General features: G+C 44.7%; 1 protein-coding gene across 8 annotated transcripts in view; it reads right to left on the reverse strand.

Annotated features, from left to right (window-relative positions):
• Positions 1-42: 42 nt before the first annotated feature.
• pde4ca (phosphodiesterase 4C, cAMP-specific a) overlaps positions 43-15,235 on the reverse strand; it is a 33,928-nt gene continuing 18,735 nt past the window's right edge. For 4 of the 8 annotated variants that reach the window (XM_076295430.1, XM_076295434.1, XM_076295437.1 and 1 more), the window contains 15 exons: positions 11,012-11,209; positions 10,358-10,399; positions 9,597-9,633; positions 8,983-9,056; positions 8,843-8,892; positions 8,414-8,526; positions 5,363-5,456; positions 4,978-5,150; positions 4,748-4,846; positions 4,388-4,552; positions 4,195-4,294; positions 3,895-4,049; positions 3,665-3,787; positions 3,331-3,513; positions 43-3,138 (listed from right to left, as the gene is read on the reverse strand). In XM_076295430.1, the coding sequence (XP_076151545.1) occupies positions 2,641-3,138; positions 3,331-3,513; positions 3,665-3,787; positions 3,895-4,049; positions 4,195-4,294; positions 4,388-4,552; positions 4,748-4,846; positions 4,978-5,150; positions 5,363-5,456; positions 8,414-8,526; positions 8,843-8,892; positions 8,983-9,056; positions 9,597-9,633; positions 10,358-10,399; positions 11,012-11,209 (2,104 nt within the window). In that variant the 3' untranslated portion in view covers positions 43-2,640. Of the gene's footprint in view, positions 3,139-3,330; positions 3,514-3,664; positions 3,788-3,894; positions 4,050-4,194; positions 4,295-4,387; positions 4,553-4,747; positions 4,847-4,977; positions 5,151-5,362; positions 5,457-8,413; positions 8,574-8,842; positions 8,893-8,982; positions 9,057-9,596; positions 9,634-10,357; positions 10,400-11,011; positions 11,210-15,235 lie in introns of those variants that run through there. The other 4 variants (XM_076295433.1, XM_076295436.1, XM_076295435.1 and 1 more) reach the window with 2 other exon arrangements.

The following is a 15,235-nucleotide window of genomic DNA, read 5'->3' on the forward strand; positions in this document are numbered from 1 at the left end:
TTATTCTGTTGAACATCTCATTTAAATATGACATAAGTCATATTATGCATAAAGAGTCTTTGCTTTTATTGGCATAGAAGAACGAGTACAGTAACATAAATTACCAACATGTAGTAAACAGTTGTATTTGGATTGTCAAGACTGCAGCAGATTTTAGACCAGGGTAGACATGGGGACAGCAATTCATGGTCTTGGAACAAGTTTCCATCCTACTTTACTGGAGTATCTTTCTAACAATGACCTGCAAATTTGTGAAGGTGTCAAGAACACAAAGCAACTGGTGGAACTGTAAAAATCTGCCCTGTTTTGGCCCATGACGGAATTCTCAGCATTCAATAAAATCTACACACATAACAGTATAACTGACAGATTTATATATATAAAAAAGAATAAATACTTAGTATCAGAGTGGTTAGGATATATAAAATAATCAACAGCAGACAGAAAACACCTTTTTTACGGAAAAAGAGTCAAGGATATCCCTTTCATAACAACAAAGTTCAGAGCTCAGTTTCAGGCGTTGTACAGGTAGTACTGAAAATCCCACAGTGCCACAATTAAGAGCTGCAATGATCATTCAAGGCTTATATTAACAGTGATGAGATATAACGTTAAGACAACAAAAAGAAACACTGTTACATAGGCCTATTAGGCTACCTTGACAGAGCATTTTTTTCATGTCATGTTTTCTACACTTACCTGTGTTTTAACCTTTATTTCTGTGTGAACATTTCAAACAATGCACAATTTCACTGAGAAATAAAAAGCAATGTCATAGTCATTTTATTTCTCCAAAATGAGCCTTAAGATGTATAGCCAATACTTCATAATGTAGCCTACTTATTATCATAAGTGTTTCAGGTCATAAAGCTGAATGTTCAAGAGAGCATTTATCTTTCATCTGAAGCTACATGTCATTGTGGAGACAATTAAGGTATATGGCTGTTTTAAACAGAGGTCAAATATAATTTGAACACACAGATATTATCAACATTGCAGTCATTGATGGAAATTAGCCAGTGGCAAAATGGAAATTACAGTACAGTTTGTGTCATGCTTGCTTGGCACTTGTACTGTCATTGGCTATGTCCCTGTGAAGAGCAGAGTATTGATCAATGGCCAAAAGGGATAAGAAAAAAAGTCTGGCTCTGAAAACAGCCCTTGCTTTAGTTTTACGCCTTTGCAATTAGATTTATTCATATAACCTTGTATAACTTTATGCTTCCAATAGCTTCCAAATGGATGCATAAGGAACTGAATTGGTACTACCACCAATTAATGGTCATGTCTCATTTTTTTTTTTTTTTGCAGATAGATACAACCCTGAAGAGAAATGTGAAAACCAATTCTCCCTGAATTTTCCAATACCCCTTCCAATATTCAATATTCCGTATAAAAGAGCCTGTACCCATTCAAGAGTCTACAGAAAACATTTTAATGCTAATGTTGTAAGAGGTGTATAAGAGAAGTGCTGGTTATCTATGGTAATTGCAACCGTTGGCACCATATGCATGTGTAGTTTGGCTCCAGCCCTATCTAGCAGGGTGACTTTTGGCAATGAATAAAGATGTAAAGTGCTACACAAGGAGTCAAGCTGATTACATGATGGTAAAACAGAGCACACAGAGCATAGTTTGTTTAAATAAATCAAAATAAAAAAAATAAACAGATCATAACATCTGAACAAGATGAAATAAACAAATAAAATCATATAAACACACACTTCAGAGTGTTAAATATTAAGAAGAGATTTGGTTTGTGTGTCCACTTATGCAGGTCTTGGCTGAGTTAGCAACACAATATGCAGGAGAAATGTCCATATACTGTCTATGGAGGTTAAATAATTTGGCTCGGTCTTCTATTTATGGTGTAAGTCCCATTCTTAAACACTGGGTGGTGCCAGACACACAGTAGAGCTCCATCACAAGCATGGCTAGTCAGTAAACTGAAATTATCACAATACAGGACACCACTAAGAGTGGTGTTAGAGCCGCCACAACATGACAGTATCTGTCCTCCTTGTCCTGAGTTTTGAGTTATGCTCAGTTTTGTTTTCTATGATCAGGCAAAGCTAAATAAGTTTGTAGTGTTTTGATCAGTTTTAAAAACCCCTGTGTTCAGATACACACTGACCAGTAAAAAAAAAAAAAAAAGCAAATTCATGCAAGTCTTTTACATCACCCAGTTATCTCAGCAGACTAGTATAAAATGGTTAAGGTTCTGATGGTGTTTTCAGGTTTATTACTTTTTTTTCTTTGTAAGCTGTCACGGAAAGACATTTCATCAGAAATCCTTGCTGTGTTCAATAGACCTTGATGTGGCTTATTCACACACAGCTGTACTCATCAACTGTGTGAAATATAAGCCTTATACAGTGGAATTCTTTTTTTTGAAACTTAGAAGGAAAACACAAAGAAAGGCTTGAAGAACACTTTCTGTCTCAAGAAGACAGCAGGCCGACTCCAGTGCAAGATGACTACGGTGTAAGTGCAGATATCCTGAAGGCAATCTCTCGCTCCTTTGTGCTCCTATGCTGTGGTACCACTTTGTCCCAGGAAGCCAGGAATGTCTGGGAGCGGACGGAGATACAGGAGGGGAAGGGAAGCACAGACATGAAGCAATGCAAAAGTGCACTGGGTGTTATGTTCCCATCTTCAGGCATGACAGACCTTTCCCTTCTTGGTCAAGTTCTCTGTCCTCCTCGCCCTCGTCGCTGTCTGAGGGGTTCTCTAGGGACAATGTCCGGCAGCTGGGGCTGATGGCCATGCCAGCCTGTGCGTGCCTCACGTGGGGAGACTGGTGCATTCCTTTGGGCTCAGTCCTGGAAGACTCCTGCCCCGAGGCCACAAACTCTGTGTCCTCACTGGGACTTTCAGCATCCGACTCGCCCTCTTCCTCTAAGGTCAGTTCGAATTGGAACTTGTCCCCGGCTGTGGCGCCACATCCCCCAACAGCACCCGCGGCCATGGGCAGCCCGCCCCTCTCCTCCTCGGGCATGGGGGAGGGGCTGTGGAGGATCATGCTCTGGTACCACTCACGGTTGTCCTCCAATGTGTCTAGGATCTCCTGGGCGTCAGGGTGAACCAGGTCCGCCCAGGTCTCCCAAAGGGGATGGACAATGTAGTCGATGAAACCAACCTGAAGGAAAACAAGTTTAGACTCAACATGCAGTGCTGAGGTTCTCTGGTAGCCACATAATTTCCCTATGGCTAGAGCAAATCCAAAATATGTTTAAAAGCTCACTGGAATACCTTTGGTATCCTCTGGCATAATTATGACAACAGGAATATTTTTCATGACTAAATAAAACTGCTCCAAAATGTGATTTACCTGGGATTTCTCAATGGAAGCATTGTGTTTGTCACACATGGGACTAATCTCCATCCCCTTGTCCCGCTCACGGTCTCCCTGGGTGAAAAACTCCACCATAATACGATCCGTCCACTGACGGTACAGCTCAAGAGGTTTGGTTGGGTTACTGAGGTCGGCGCAGTGCACCATGTTTTGAAGGACCTGTCAAGATCAGCACAAGATAAGATATACAAACTTAACTACTGGGAAGAGGTCAACTCAATTCTTCCAGAACTGTTCCAACAAGCCACAGCAAAGCGAACGATTTTCATTTCTATTTCTCACATGTGATAGGAATTTCAATCTCTCTCACCTGGATGCGATCTGAGTAGTTGTCCAGCAACAACACACCCAGACTGGTCACCTTCTTGGTCTCCACCATGGTTTTCAGGTCTGCCAGCAGGTTCATGTGCTTCGACATGTCTGTCGCTAGGACCTACAGAAGGGGATACGCAGAGTGAGTGAAAGACCGTGACAGACACCTGTCCACTGGCTCTCTGATGGAATGCATTCAGTTATGGCTCACTCTGGTGGAAACCTCACCATGTCTATAACGATTTTACGAAGGGACTGTCTCTGCTTCTTGCTCAGATTCATGAAAATGTCACAATTCTCCTCCTGCAGCAGCTTAAAACCCACAGCCAGGTGGTGATTCTCCAGGACAGAGACATCGTTGTACATGAGAGCCAGCTCAGAGTCTAGAGGTGACAAAAGGAAATCATGCATTAAATTCCATGATGCATTTATCAGCTTTCGTTTCATGGCTCATCTGGACAATGCCTATTGACATTCATGTTTTTTTTTTGGATCTGCAGTAATAAAAACTATAATTTGCAAACGTACTTGTGTTAATGAGAAACTGATTGGACACTCCAGGATGATCCACATCATGTATTGCACTGGCAAATAGTGCTGCCAGAATCTCAAGGTCTGTGAAAACAGCCTGAAAAGGGAAAAAGACCAAGACATGACTGATAATCCTTTATCTTTCAGATGGAGAGGAAGGCTATGCTCAAGCATGCTCAAGTGGGGATACCTCAAGTGCTGGTGTGGAGAGGAGCACGTGGGTGGACTGGACTACGTCAGCCGCATGGATGTTGTTGTGGTAAGCGACATCAGCGTGGTAATTCTCCTCCAGAGTCATCATGAAGGTGATAAAGGTGTCTGCAGGGATCTTGAAGGACTTAAGAAGGTCTCTCTCCTGGTAGGAGGGGCAACGGTCAACTCAATTTCAGAATTGATCAGTCAAAAGCACATCAATACTACATATACATACATACATACATACATACATACATATTCATAAAGTATATAAATCATAGTGTGTGTATAATGTGTGTGTATGATGTACATAAAATCAGCCAGGAGTAAATATCTGTGGCTCCAAGTTACATACCTGAAATATACTGTACATGGTCACCGTCAATGGTCTGTTCCCGGAATATTCCGATATCTTAAATATGTCCACACCCCATCTGTTAATGTCCTCTAATTCCTGAAAACAGAGCAAAGAGCACTCTCAAAAAAAGACACTAATAATGGAGAGCGCAGAGCTCAGATATAAGACAATGCACATCACAAAGATGAGCAATGGCTTCATGGAGCCGCTGAGAGTAGAGGCCTCACCTTTGCCAGCAGCTCCTCCTGCTTGGTGCTGACCCCGAAGCGTGGGATGCTGGACACAGCGAGGCTGGGGCTGTGGCTGGGCTTCTTAACGCCACTGATCTGGGACATGGGCCACTTCCTCTTGTCCTTGTCTTTGGTTGGTGGGGACATGATCTCCATATCATGTTGCTTCTCTGCAGCACAGAGACAGCAGAAAGGGCACAGTGACATGATGCACATGAAGGAAGGTGGTTTGATTTGAAGTACTTCATTCATCATTTGTCATTTTGCTAGATATTATTGAATTGCCCATGGAAACCATTTCAATATTTCATTGGATACTATATGCAGTGCATCATGAACAATAATTTAGTTTTCGAATTGATCTGGAATTTACAGTATTTACCTAGGAACGTGCTCGAAATAAACTCTGACACCTGGTTTCCTGACTTGCTTGTCTCCGATAGCTGTGTAAGCTCTCGGTTGAGCATCCTTTTGAACTGTACGGACACAAAAATAAAGACACAAAAACAGATGTTTAGAGTGGTATCACATTTGAGCAGAATTTGAGTACGAGTGAAGTTTAAAAAAAAAAAAAAAAAAAAGGGTGGCTAGAACTGTGAAGTGTGAGGATGTTTTCAACAAATGTGCCTCTCTAATGACTGGTCCAGTCCATGGTACATTTCTGATCCACTCAATTTGAACCGCAGCTTAACCATCTTCAGCAGAACACCACTAACTGAACTGATAGTTCTTAAATGAATAAACTATAATCTTAATCAGGAGATGCAGCCCAGGCATAAGCAGCATTATTGTTATTTAGGAAACCCTGACAGAAGGATACTGTTCCATAGCATTCAACACACGACTCACAACACAACACAACACAAGTTCATGAGGCATGCTGTGCCAGCATACTGATGTGGCATGTCAGCATCTCATTGAGGGAGCCAGTGGTGCTCCGTGGAGAGAGGCAGCCCCTCATTCAGCACAGCCACAGGCATCCCAGATTAGAGTGTGCGCCCTCAGTGGGGAGTGGGGCTTAATCTGAGTAGTGCTATTATGTAATCATACACAAACTTACTGAATGAAACGCTGCCTATGCCTAGTGAGTCTGCAAAAATGTACACTTGGTCCCCATGCTCGCACGCACGCGCACGCACATACACGCACACACAGACACGCACGCACATACACGCACACACAGACACGCACGCACATACACGCACGCACAGACACGCACGCACATACACGCACACACAGACACGCACGCACATACACGCACACACAGACACGCACGCACATACACGCACACACAGACACGCACGCACACACACGCACACACAGACATGACATGCATGCATACGCACACACCTTGTGTCTGTTCATCACTCACTCTCTCTCCATCTCCCTTTTCTCTCTCACACTCACACACACACACACACACACACACACACGCACACGCACTCACACACACACACGCACACCAAAACATGCTCTTTCCATCCATTTCTCTTGCATGCACAACAGCATGTTCACAGACAAACACTTCTGCCACTCCCACAGCTACACGTGTAAACAAAATGCAGCAACAACCTGCCCGGTGAATTCAACCGACATGGCTGAAGACTCAGAAAATCCCCACATAATGTAAACAAGCCAACACACACTGACAACACAGCTCTCTGAAGAAACATTCTATTTCTTAAAGCAACAACAACAATAACCACAACATGCATCCTCCCCTGCCTTACCTGAATGAGTGTCCACGATAGTGAGAACAAGTAATTGACCTCTGGCATGTCAGCATGAAAGAGTGGGCAGAGGGTTAAAGTATGAGCCTGTCTCGGTCCACACCACATGCTAAGGACACGCTCAGTGCTCCTGCCCAGATTGCCAATACCTCTCTTCTCCTCTCCTCTCCCTTGCAACCACCTCCACTGCAACCTGGCAGTCCAAACACAGCATGTGACAGCTTCTCCCAGGGACTCCCTCTCCACGGACAGTCCCTTCCCGTGACGCTCAGCCTCTGTTCAGCTCCTGCTGCAGCTGGAGAAGGGGGCACCTGTGGAGGGCTCGCTGAGCCTGCAGAGAGACGGCGGCGCAAGGCTGCATCGCTGCCCCAGCGAGCGATCTCACCGCCTGCTCCTTTCTCAGTCGGCGCTCTGCCTCAGCCTGGTGTGTGTAAACACAGAGAGGCACTCTCCTCCCTACACGCTCAGTACCCCCCCCCCCCCCATACACACACACACCCGCCCCTCCTTCCTCCCCACCACTCACCACCCACATGCGGGAGGCTCTCCAGCCAATCAGATGCCGACTGCAATAGGGGATGGATTGGAGGTGGCGCCTGATTGGTGCAGCCTACTACAGAGTATGCAAACGCTGGTTGGGATGGAAACAGGGCTGGGGCTGCTCCATGTGCACCAAGTTTGAAGATGAAGCGATTCATGGATTCGTGGCATGTGCTCGGCGAGCACCTGGGCATGTGCCAGAGTGAGGCAATGAATGGGCATGGGTCTAACTGGTCTTACTGGTGTTGACTGGCATCGGAAAATGACATAATATCTCACATGAGTATTTTAAGGGTGCTTGTTCCTTTGGAATTGCACATGTCATGTGACAACTATGCAACTAAATTTCTTTGTTCAGCTAAATTGAAAAATAAAAATGCACAGTACATGACAGTCCAGTAGCACATGGCTGTCAAGTGAAATGAATTCCTATATAAAAAACAACAACATCAGCTCAGCTGGAGGTGTTACGTTTAATATGTGTGTGCTGGGTGCATGCTGGGCCAGTGCGCCTGATTCTCCCCAGTGAAGCACCCTGCTGCTGCTGCTGCTGCGACTCCAGCGAGAGGCTCGTCATACGTACACTACAGTACATACATCCAGCACACACGTGGCTCAGCGTGGGAGGGCTAATCACACCATCACACATGGGCCTGAATACCCAGACTGGAGAGAGAGAGAGAGAGAGAGATAGAGAGGGGGGTGGGGGATGGGTGGGTTGGTATATGGCACGATGAGACTTTTTTCCTGCAGTTCTCCACTCATTCACATTTTTCTGCACACGACATGGTGGGGGGAGGGGATGGGATTGGCTGGGGGGATGATGCTGTGTTCAGAACATGCATGCAACCGTTCCATTCAGAAAAGGAAAGTCATATTATTCCATTCAAGGAAAAAAGGAATCTGGAAACGAGCAGGTTGGTCTGGGTTTAAAAAAAGTGCATCAAAGCCCAGAATGATGATGTTGGTGGCTCAATCACGAGTGTTTAATATATGCAATGTGAAATAATACTACTACTACTAACACTACTACTATTTCTACTACTACTACTACTACTAATAATAATATTGATAATAATAATAATGGCTGTTGCTGTTATTACTGTTAAATGAACAAGGTTTATGATGGAAAAGTCAAAGTGTCCCTGAGCGTTGCCAATTACCTTGTTGGAGGCCATCTCGCTGACGGAGTGGCGTGTCTTCAGCGTCTCCAGCTGCTCCAGACACCAGTCCAGCTCCTCCAGGGTCTCCACAGCCAGCTTCTGACAGGGCTCCTCTGACCAACACACCACAACACACCACATCAGCAGTGGGCCCACCATGCTGGTGTTAAAAATTAGCACCATTAAGCTAGTGATGGCTATACAGTTTGCATGTGCACTTAAGTAAGCATTGGTGTGACACTGTTTGACAACAAAAATGAGCCCATAGATACAGTATATATGTGTCCACAATTGAAACAAGTGCGTAATTTCCTTTTCGATTGCAATGGCCGTGACCAGGACATACATCGTGCACAACCACATATGTGCATTAATTTATTCATTGAAAGTGTATGCACTGTGTTGTAGACACATCAAGTCCATACTAACCTGGAACACTTGTCTTGCATAGGGATGGTGGGTTGCTCCCTGAGGACCTTCTGTTAAACAGACCAGCGTAAATAGTAAAACAACACAAATGCACAGTATATGTTTCAAGACAACATGACATGGCAAAACAAGAGGCTCACTTGCTAGGCACACGATCCTGTTGGTGTGTCAACACAGCAAAGTTGCTCCGAACTGTCCTCAAACTTGCCAGTACCTACACAAGTGGATACATTCAGTACATTACCATGTCTGTACAAATATGGATTCACTTCTGTGGTGATGCTTTCATATAAAACAGAGTGATCCTACGGTAAATATTTTAGTTAGACGTTGCTTTGATGATACAAACATATAATGACAATTTACATTATTTTGAGATAGGGTAAAAAAGTTCAGCATCTTTTTGTAAATGAGAAGATATGGACAAGGCCTTCAAAAGCGGCAACGATCGTCAGGAATTCAATGACCCCTTGAATCTCTAGTCAGGACATAAAAGCTATCCTGTTTCCAGAGCCATGTAGGTTTTTCATTTGTCAGCACGCGTATCGACAAATGTGGTATTGGATTCCTGGTCTGTTCTGTAAACTGAGCACTGTAGTGACGCAAGTGCCACGCAATGTTAGCCACTGTGTGCAGAAGGGCTGTCCTCAGTAAAGTCAAAGCCGCATGAGGACAGACTACACAGGCTTGTTATGAAGTTAGTCTATAGGAATATAGTCTATAGAAATATGTATGTTTTTTTCTTCTTACAAACCTGTGCAAATGGTGTGACAATCATGTCTTCTCCATGCCTGAAACCGCAAGAGAGGAAAAAACAGCCTTTTTTCAAAGTTTGAACAAAGCTATGAATACTGTACAGTATTAATTTAAGGGTTGCGGTATAGTTTATTTAGCTGCATAGTCACAACTGATGTCCACCTTTAATGCAGTTTCACTTACATACAAAACAAATAGTTACATACAAAAAAATGCAGAGATAATAAGCAAGCAAAGAATTCAAACACAGTTTTTAAAGCAATCATCTTGTTATATGTATTACCCACTGACTCACTGGGCTTTGTTCAAATTAGACAAATTGGTCAAGAGTGAACAAATGGAATGAACTTAACTCCACACAGGGGAGAATAAAGAATTTCATGCAGGATTTATGAAGGAGAGAGCTTGATCAGTCCTTTCATAGAGTTAGTTAATTTAATCAGAACAGGGACAATGGCAGATTTGATTAATTGGATTAATCCAACGGTAGATTGAAGAAATCTTTTCCAGTGGGTCACTCCTGTTGCCACGTGCAAAATTTGACGTGAGTCTAAGTCCCGTTAGCAGGCTAGTGTAAGGAAGGCTAACCAGGGAGCAGGCTAGGGGGAGGAAGGTTGACCAGGTGTGTAGATAGCCACTGGGAGTAGCGAGGGAGAGAGAGGGAGAGAGGGAGGGAGGGAGATGATGTAAGACTTGGACACGCTGGGAGGGGTAGTCCTGGGGAAGGGTGAGCTATGGGGGTGTAACAGCTCTCCTCACCGAGTTAGCCAGTTGACTTCCCAGTGCTTCAAACTCTCTTCCCTTCAAAGAAACATAAGCAAGTTGTGTTGACCTGCAACCAATTTTAAGTACAAACTAAGGTGTTTAAACAAGGGAAACTGGCTCTGGCATGGCTGGAAAAGAACTCAGGAAAAACACAGAGGAGCATTTTTCCATTTTCTTGTAATCCTCACATAGCAGAGATGACAAGCAAGTGTGCGAGAATGGAAAAAACAGCTGGGCATGGTAATAAGAAGGCTCGGTTTTTCCAAACCCGCAGAGCAATACGATTTGATGTAATGCTCTAATAAAAGTCTTCAACTCGAGGGAATGACTTTCTAACAACAAACAAGTATCTTGGGACATTCTCTGTGTGTGCTGTATGTTCATGGTTAATATGATGCCAATCATACAAACAAATAGAACTTCTCGAGAAGCAGCCTGAACGATAGAGCATGATTTCTCCTCATATTCAGCTGTTTGGATTATAAAATGAACTCTATCAGTACATACAAGGATCTGTTGATTGAGGCATTGCAGTGACGTGACAGGGCTGGAGCCTAGATGTCTAAGTGCAGCTTTAGATATTCTGACTGCTTTCAAGGCCATGATGGTGGCAGAGCGTGAGATTCCAGTGGAGGCAGCTGCACTTACAGTTCACTGGCGGTGGAGGAGTTGCGCGACATGGCTTTGGGTGAGAGGTCAAAGTCAGAGTCGGAGCGGTACAGGAAGGACTCGCGGCGCTGGCTGTGGGGGAAGTTGGCCTGCAGGACCAGGCCGGAGCCGGCGCCAGGGCTGGTCTGGGCCTCCAAGGGACTGCGGCCCACCGAGAGCCCATTTTCCACATCGAAACTGCAGGGAGACAGGAGGGGTGGGGGACACAGTGGGTGAGGTTGAGGAGCACACAACTGACCTAGGAGGTGAAGGAGCAGAGGCCTCCTGCCCAGTGCAAAGTCTTACAGAGGAATGGACACTTGCAGAAAAACTGCAAAGAATGGCATGAGCACACAATGGCCTGCAGCCATCGTGCATAATGTGAAATCTGAAGCACCAGATTTCATCATAACACTTTTGATTTTATAAAAAGGTTCAAACATATCATCAGTGCATTGTTTCCCTGCTAGTGCAAACTTTCTCACTGCAGTCTGAACTTCGCCCTACAGGACCTGTACCTCCTGCTTCAGTCTCTCTGCATGTCTCTGCAGTGGAGGATTCTATCGGTGGTATCTGTGATGACACCCTGAAGGCCTGCTGTAAGATCTACAGCGAGATGTGGAGGAAAGATTGAAGTCATTCTTCTATGCCAGCTCATTTAACACATAACAAAGATTGCTGACATAACTTTATTGGCAAGCCTTTTTACACTATAGTATATGCACACGTCAACACATGCATGTTCCAGTATCCGCATTTCTTACAGAACAGTATGCCACACAAAATGCTTTCTGAACAACGTCTCTATTTCATCAACTATAGGGTGGGAGGACAGGAATTAAACCCATCTCCAAGCATGCTTTCAATTGGCTTTTGAGTCCTGCCACAGGCATCGCAGCTCCAGCAGTGGGCTTTCTCTCCGTGTGAAAAGGCCTCATAGATACCGATGAGAGAGATGGCGTCTGCATGTTTATTAGCAGGGAGGGAAGAGCAGGGGGGACGTGAGGCTGAGGCTGAAGCTGATTGGGTGATGAAGACGTGTCCACCCCCCTGCACAGAGGCAGCGCAGTTACTGGGCCGACCGAGTGCTGCAAGGTCGTCGTGATGCAGAAGCCCTCAGCTAACAATAGCTCCCACCATCTCACTGACGTGGGAAAAATGTGCAAAAGTGTCTATAAATAGCCAGCGCACTTCAGGTGAAGTGAATTCCTTGCTGCCTGGGGAATGTGCCTGACAGCGTGTTAATCAATACCTCCGTCTCCCCCATTTATTCCTGCTTTCTACCTGGCTTGCTAATCTTGATTTCCCACTTGATTTTATTATTGATGTGCCACTGCAAAATTAGAATGCAAATCTTGCCAATTTTCCCAGTAACAGATGCAATGTGCTGATTTCACTGTTTGCATACAGCAGACTAAACCACACACATTCAGAAAACACTGATACTTGGCATAGACAAAACCAAGACACTCCCTTCATAAATGACTCCTGAAGACCCCGGCAAAAGGACAGCCTCTTTCCACAGAGCATGGGTTGTATTAGCATTTGGGTCATTGACAAAATCCTTGAAGGCTCGGAGGTGTCTATATCTCTATCTCTCCATATTTACACTTGATGGAGGAATTGACGTAAAAGCTACACTGACACTAACAGTTGACATAGCTTTTAACATCCATAGCCTCATCAGTGCATTTCATACACTGCAATATAATGGAATTGCAATTGCGTTCACAATGTGTTCACATGTATACTGTAAAGTTAGTTAAAACTGCTGAAAGTACAAGAGTGCAATCCAAGAATGTGTTTTTTTTTTGCTATTAAAAGCACTTCTCCAAGTCTTCTGTTGAGTTGAGCAAACCCAGCCCTCCCACTCATTCATGTTTCCCCAGCAATGCTGCATGAGGACATGACGGAGGTCTCTTACAGTATATTACATAATCCATGCAGAAGATCTCTCCATTCATGTGACAGAGGTACTGTACATGGCAGAGAGGGAGGGAGTGAGAGAGAGAGATACAGAGAGAGAGATAGTAAGCATCTGCTTGCAGCCAAGGAAGTCACGCATTAAAAATTTTTAACGCTCGCTCGAATGTACAGTACATTTTGGGCAGGAGGTATGAACACTGCAGAGAGAAAAAGGTTTGAGTAAAAGGGAGGGGGTTCTCTCTGCTGCGCTCTGAAAATACCTGAGCTCCAGGCTGACGCCGTCCCTTCCAGCTGGGTTCTGCTTAGGTCTCTCATCTTTTAAGGCTGCGCGTCTCCTCTGGTTGTTTCTGTGAGTTCTGAGCAGTGTGCTGCTCCTTGCTGAGACTGCCAGCTCTGCCCGCGTGCTAAAAATAGCCTCTCCCTCGCTCCCTCTGTGCAGGGAATCCGAGCGCGGAGACTAAATTTAGTCTGTCAGGTAGCGTGGGTACACTGCGACACTGCGCTTCACTTCTTCCCCTCATTCATGAATATTTATGGAGGGTTCTATTTAAAGCTCTCGCGCGCCTATTTTTAGATGCCATATGAAAACACCCACCCACACATTTTCCCCACTGCTATTTTCCGATGTTCTCCTCGGTTCATAGCATTTTTGATGCCTTTTTGTTTTGATCGGTGTGCTGTTTTTCCACAAGACTGACTACACTATACAGGAGTATGTTCCCACAGTACAACAAAAACATCAACGAAAACACACAGGAACAGCACATAGGCAACAACATGTGCAGGTCCACAGGTATGCACATAGTTACAATATGGACTTGCATGGACTTGCATATGGACTACAATGGACTTGCATATGGACTACAAAGCATACAATTGATTAATCTCATTATGGCCCACTACTATTCAAACATTAATTATGACATATCATTCATTACTGTATTGCCTGAAATGTAATCAATGAAAGACATTTCTATGATATTGTTTACATTGCAACAAGAGCGAGTGAGCAACCCAAAATGCACACTCCCACTCAATGGAATCAACTGACCATTCTGGTCATCAGTGAGTGTGAGTTGCACTTCTACCGCCTCCCTTAGGGAGCCCCTCAGAGTGCTGTGAGTGCAGTCTGGTGCTCGGGCTGATTTCCTTCAGAGAGAATGTCTCTACTGGCCTAAGATAAAATCACAGGTCCACTTTGACCATTCATGTATTTCACATGCAAATGAGGCCAGATGACCTCTTCCTTTAGTGCGTTGTGATTCTAACACTAATCATGAATACATTTTGCAGCATCCCAGTGCGCCAAAGCAGGTGCAGACACACTTGACAGTTCCCCGAAATGCCACTATATAAATGTCACCGCTGACACAAACTCATCCCAGCAACAAGAGGGCTCTGACGAGGCCTGTAAATGGCAAGAGTTATCTCAGCGAGCGCATCACTGAAATGCATCCAGACGCAGGTACCCCCGTCAGAGACCCTCTCAGCTGACACCCGCCGCCGGGCCACATTTAAGAGCGCACTGGCGAGGAGGAGCACCTGTCAGACGCGTCACCAGAGGGATGATTTGTGGCGTGTCCAGCCATCTTCGTAGGAACACTCGACACCAGCCCTGCGTCAGAGCGCTGCCACGACTGCGTCAGTCCCAGGCCAGGCCCACTACGGCGAGCCCCAGTCGGGTTACCGACGTTACCCAATCTAGAAAAGCTCAAAAGTGGAGCACGGGGCTGCTTTTTTTACTGGACAGTAAACAGTGCCTAGGCGACACCATCGTGTCCAGCACATACGAGGCGCAGAAGCAGCAGGAGCGTATACTGGCAGCACTCACATCACATCGAGCACTTTCCCCAACAATCATTATCTGTCAATACCCAAACAGACATATTTTACAGGGGGGAGCCGGAAAGAGAGAGAGAAAGAGAGATGGAAAAAAGGAAATAATATTTTTGGACAGTTTCCCATGCATGGATCAAGCCTAGTTTTTTTTTTTTAAATGGAGATGTCCATTGAAGCTTTCTTTTAGTCGAGAGCTTACATTAATGCATGTATGGGAAAGCAGCCTTTTGTGTTTAGAATAATAACCCACTGTGTGCCTGTTTGCATCTGTGATAGAGTGAGAGCCTGTCTCACACTGACAGACCAGAACACTGAGAACATACCATACACTTTAAACATGGATCTGGTGAGCAGGACATACCATACACCTTAAACATGGATCTGGTGAGCAGGACATACCATACACCTTAAACATGGATCTGGTGAGCAGGACATACCATACACCTTTACCATGGATTT

This window comes from Alosa pseudoharengus, unplaced genomic scaffold (assembly GCF_046254945.1).
Source record: "Alosa pseudoharengus isolate Yale_2024_CS ecotype anadromous, Long Island Sound unplaced genomic scaffold, YU_APseudo_1.1 YU_APseudo_1.1_scf_2, whole genome shotgun sequence".
NCBI lineage: Eukaryota > Metazoa > Chordata > Actinopteri > Clupeiformes > Clupeidae > Alosa > Alosa pseudoharengus.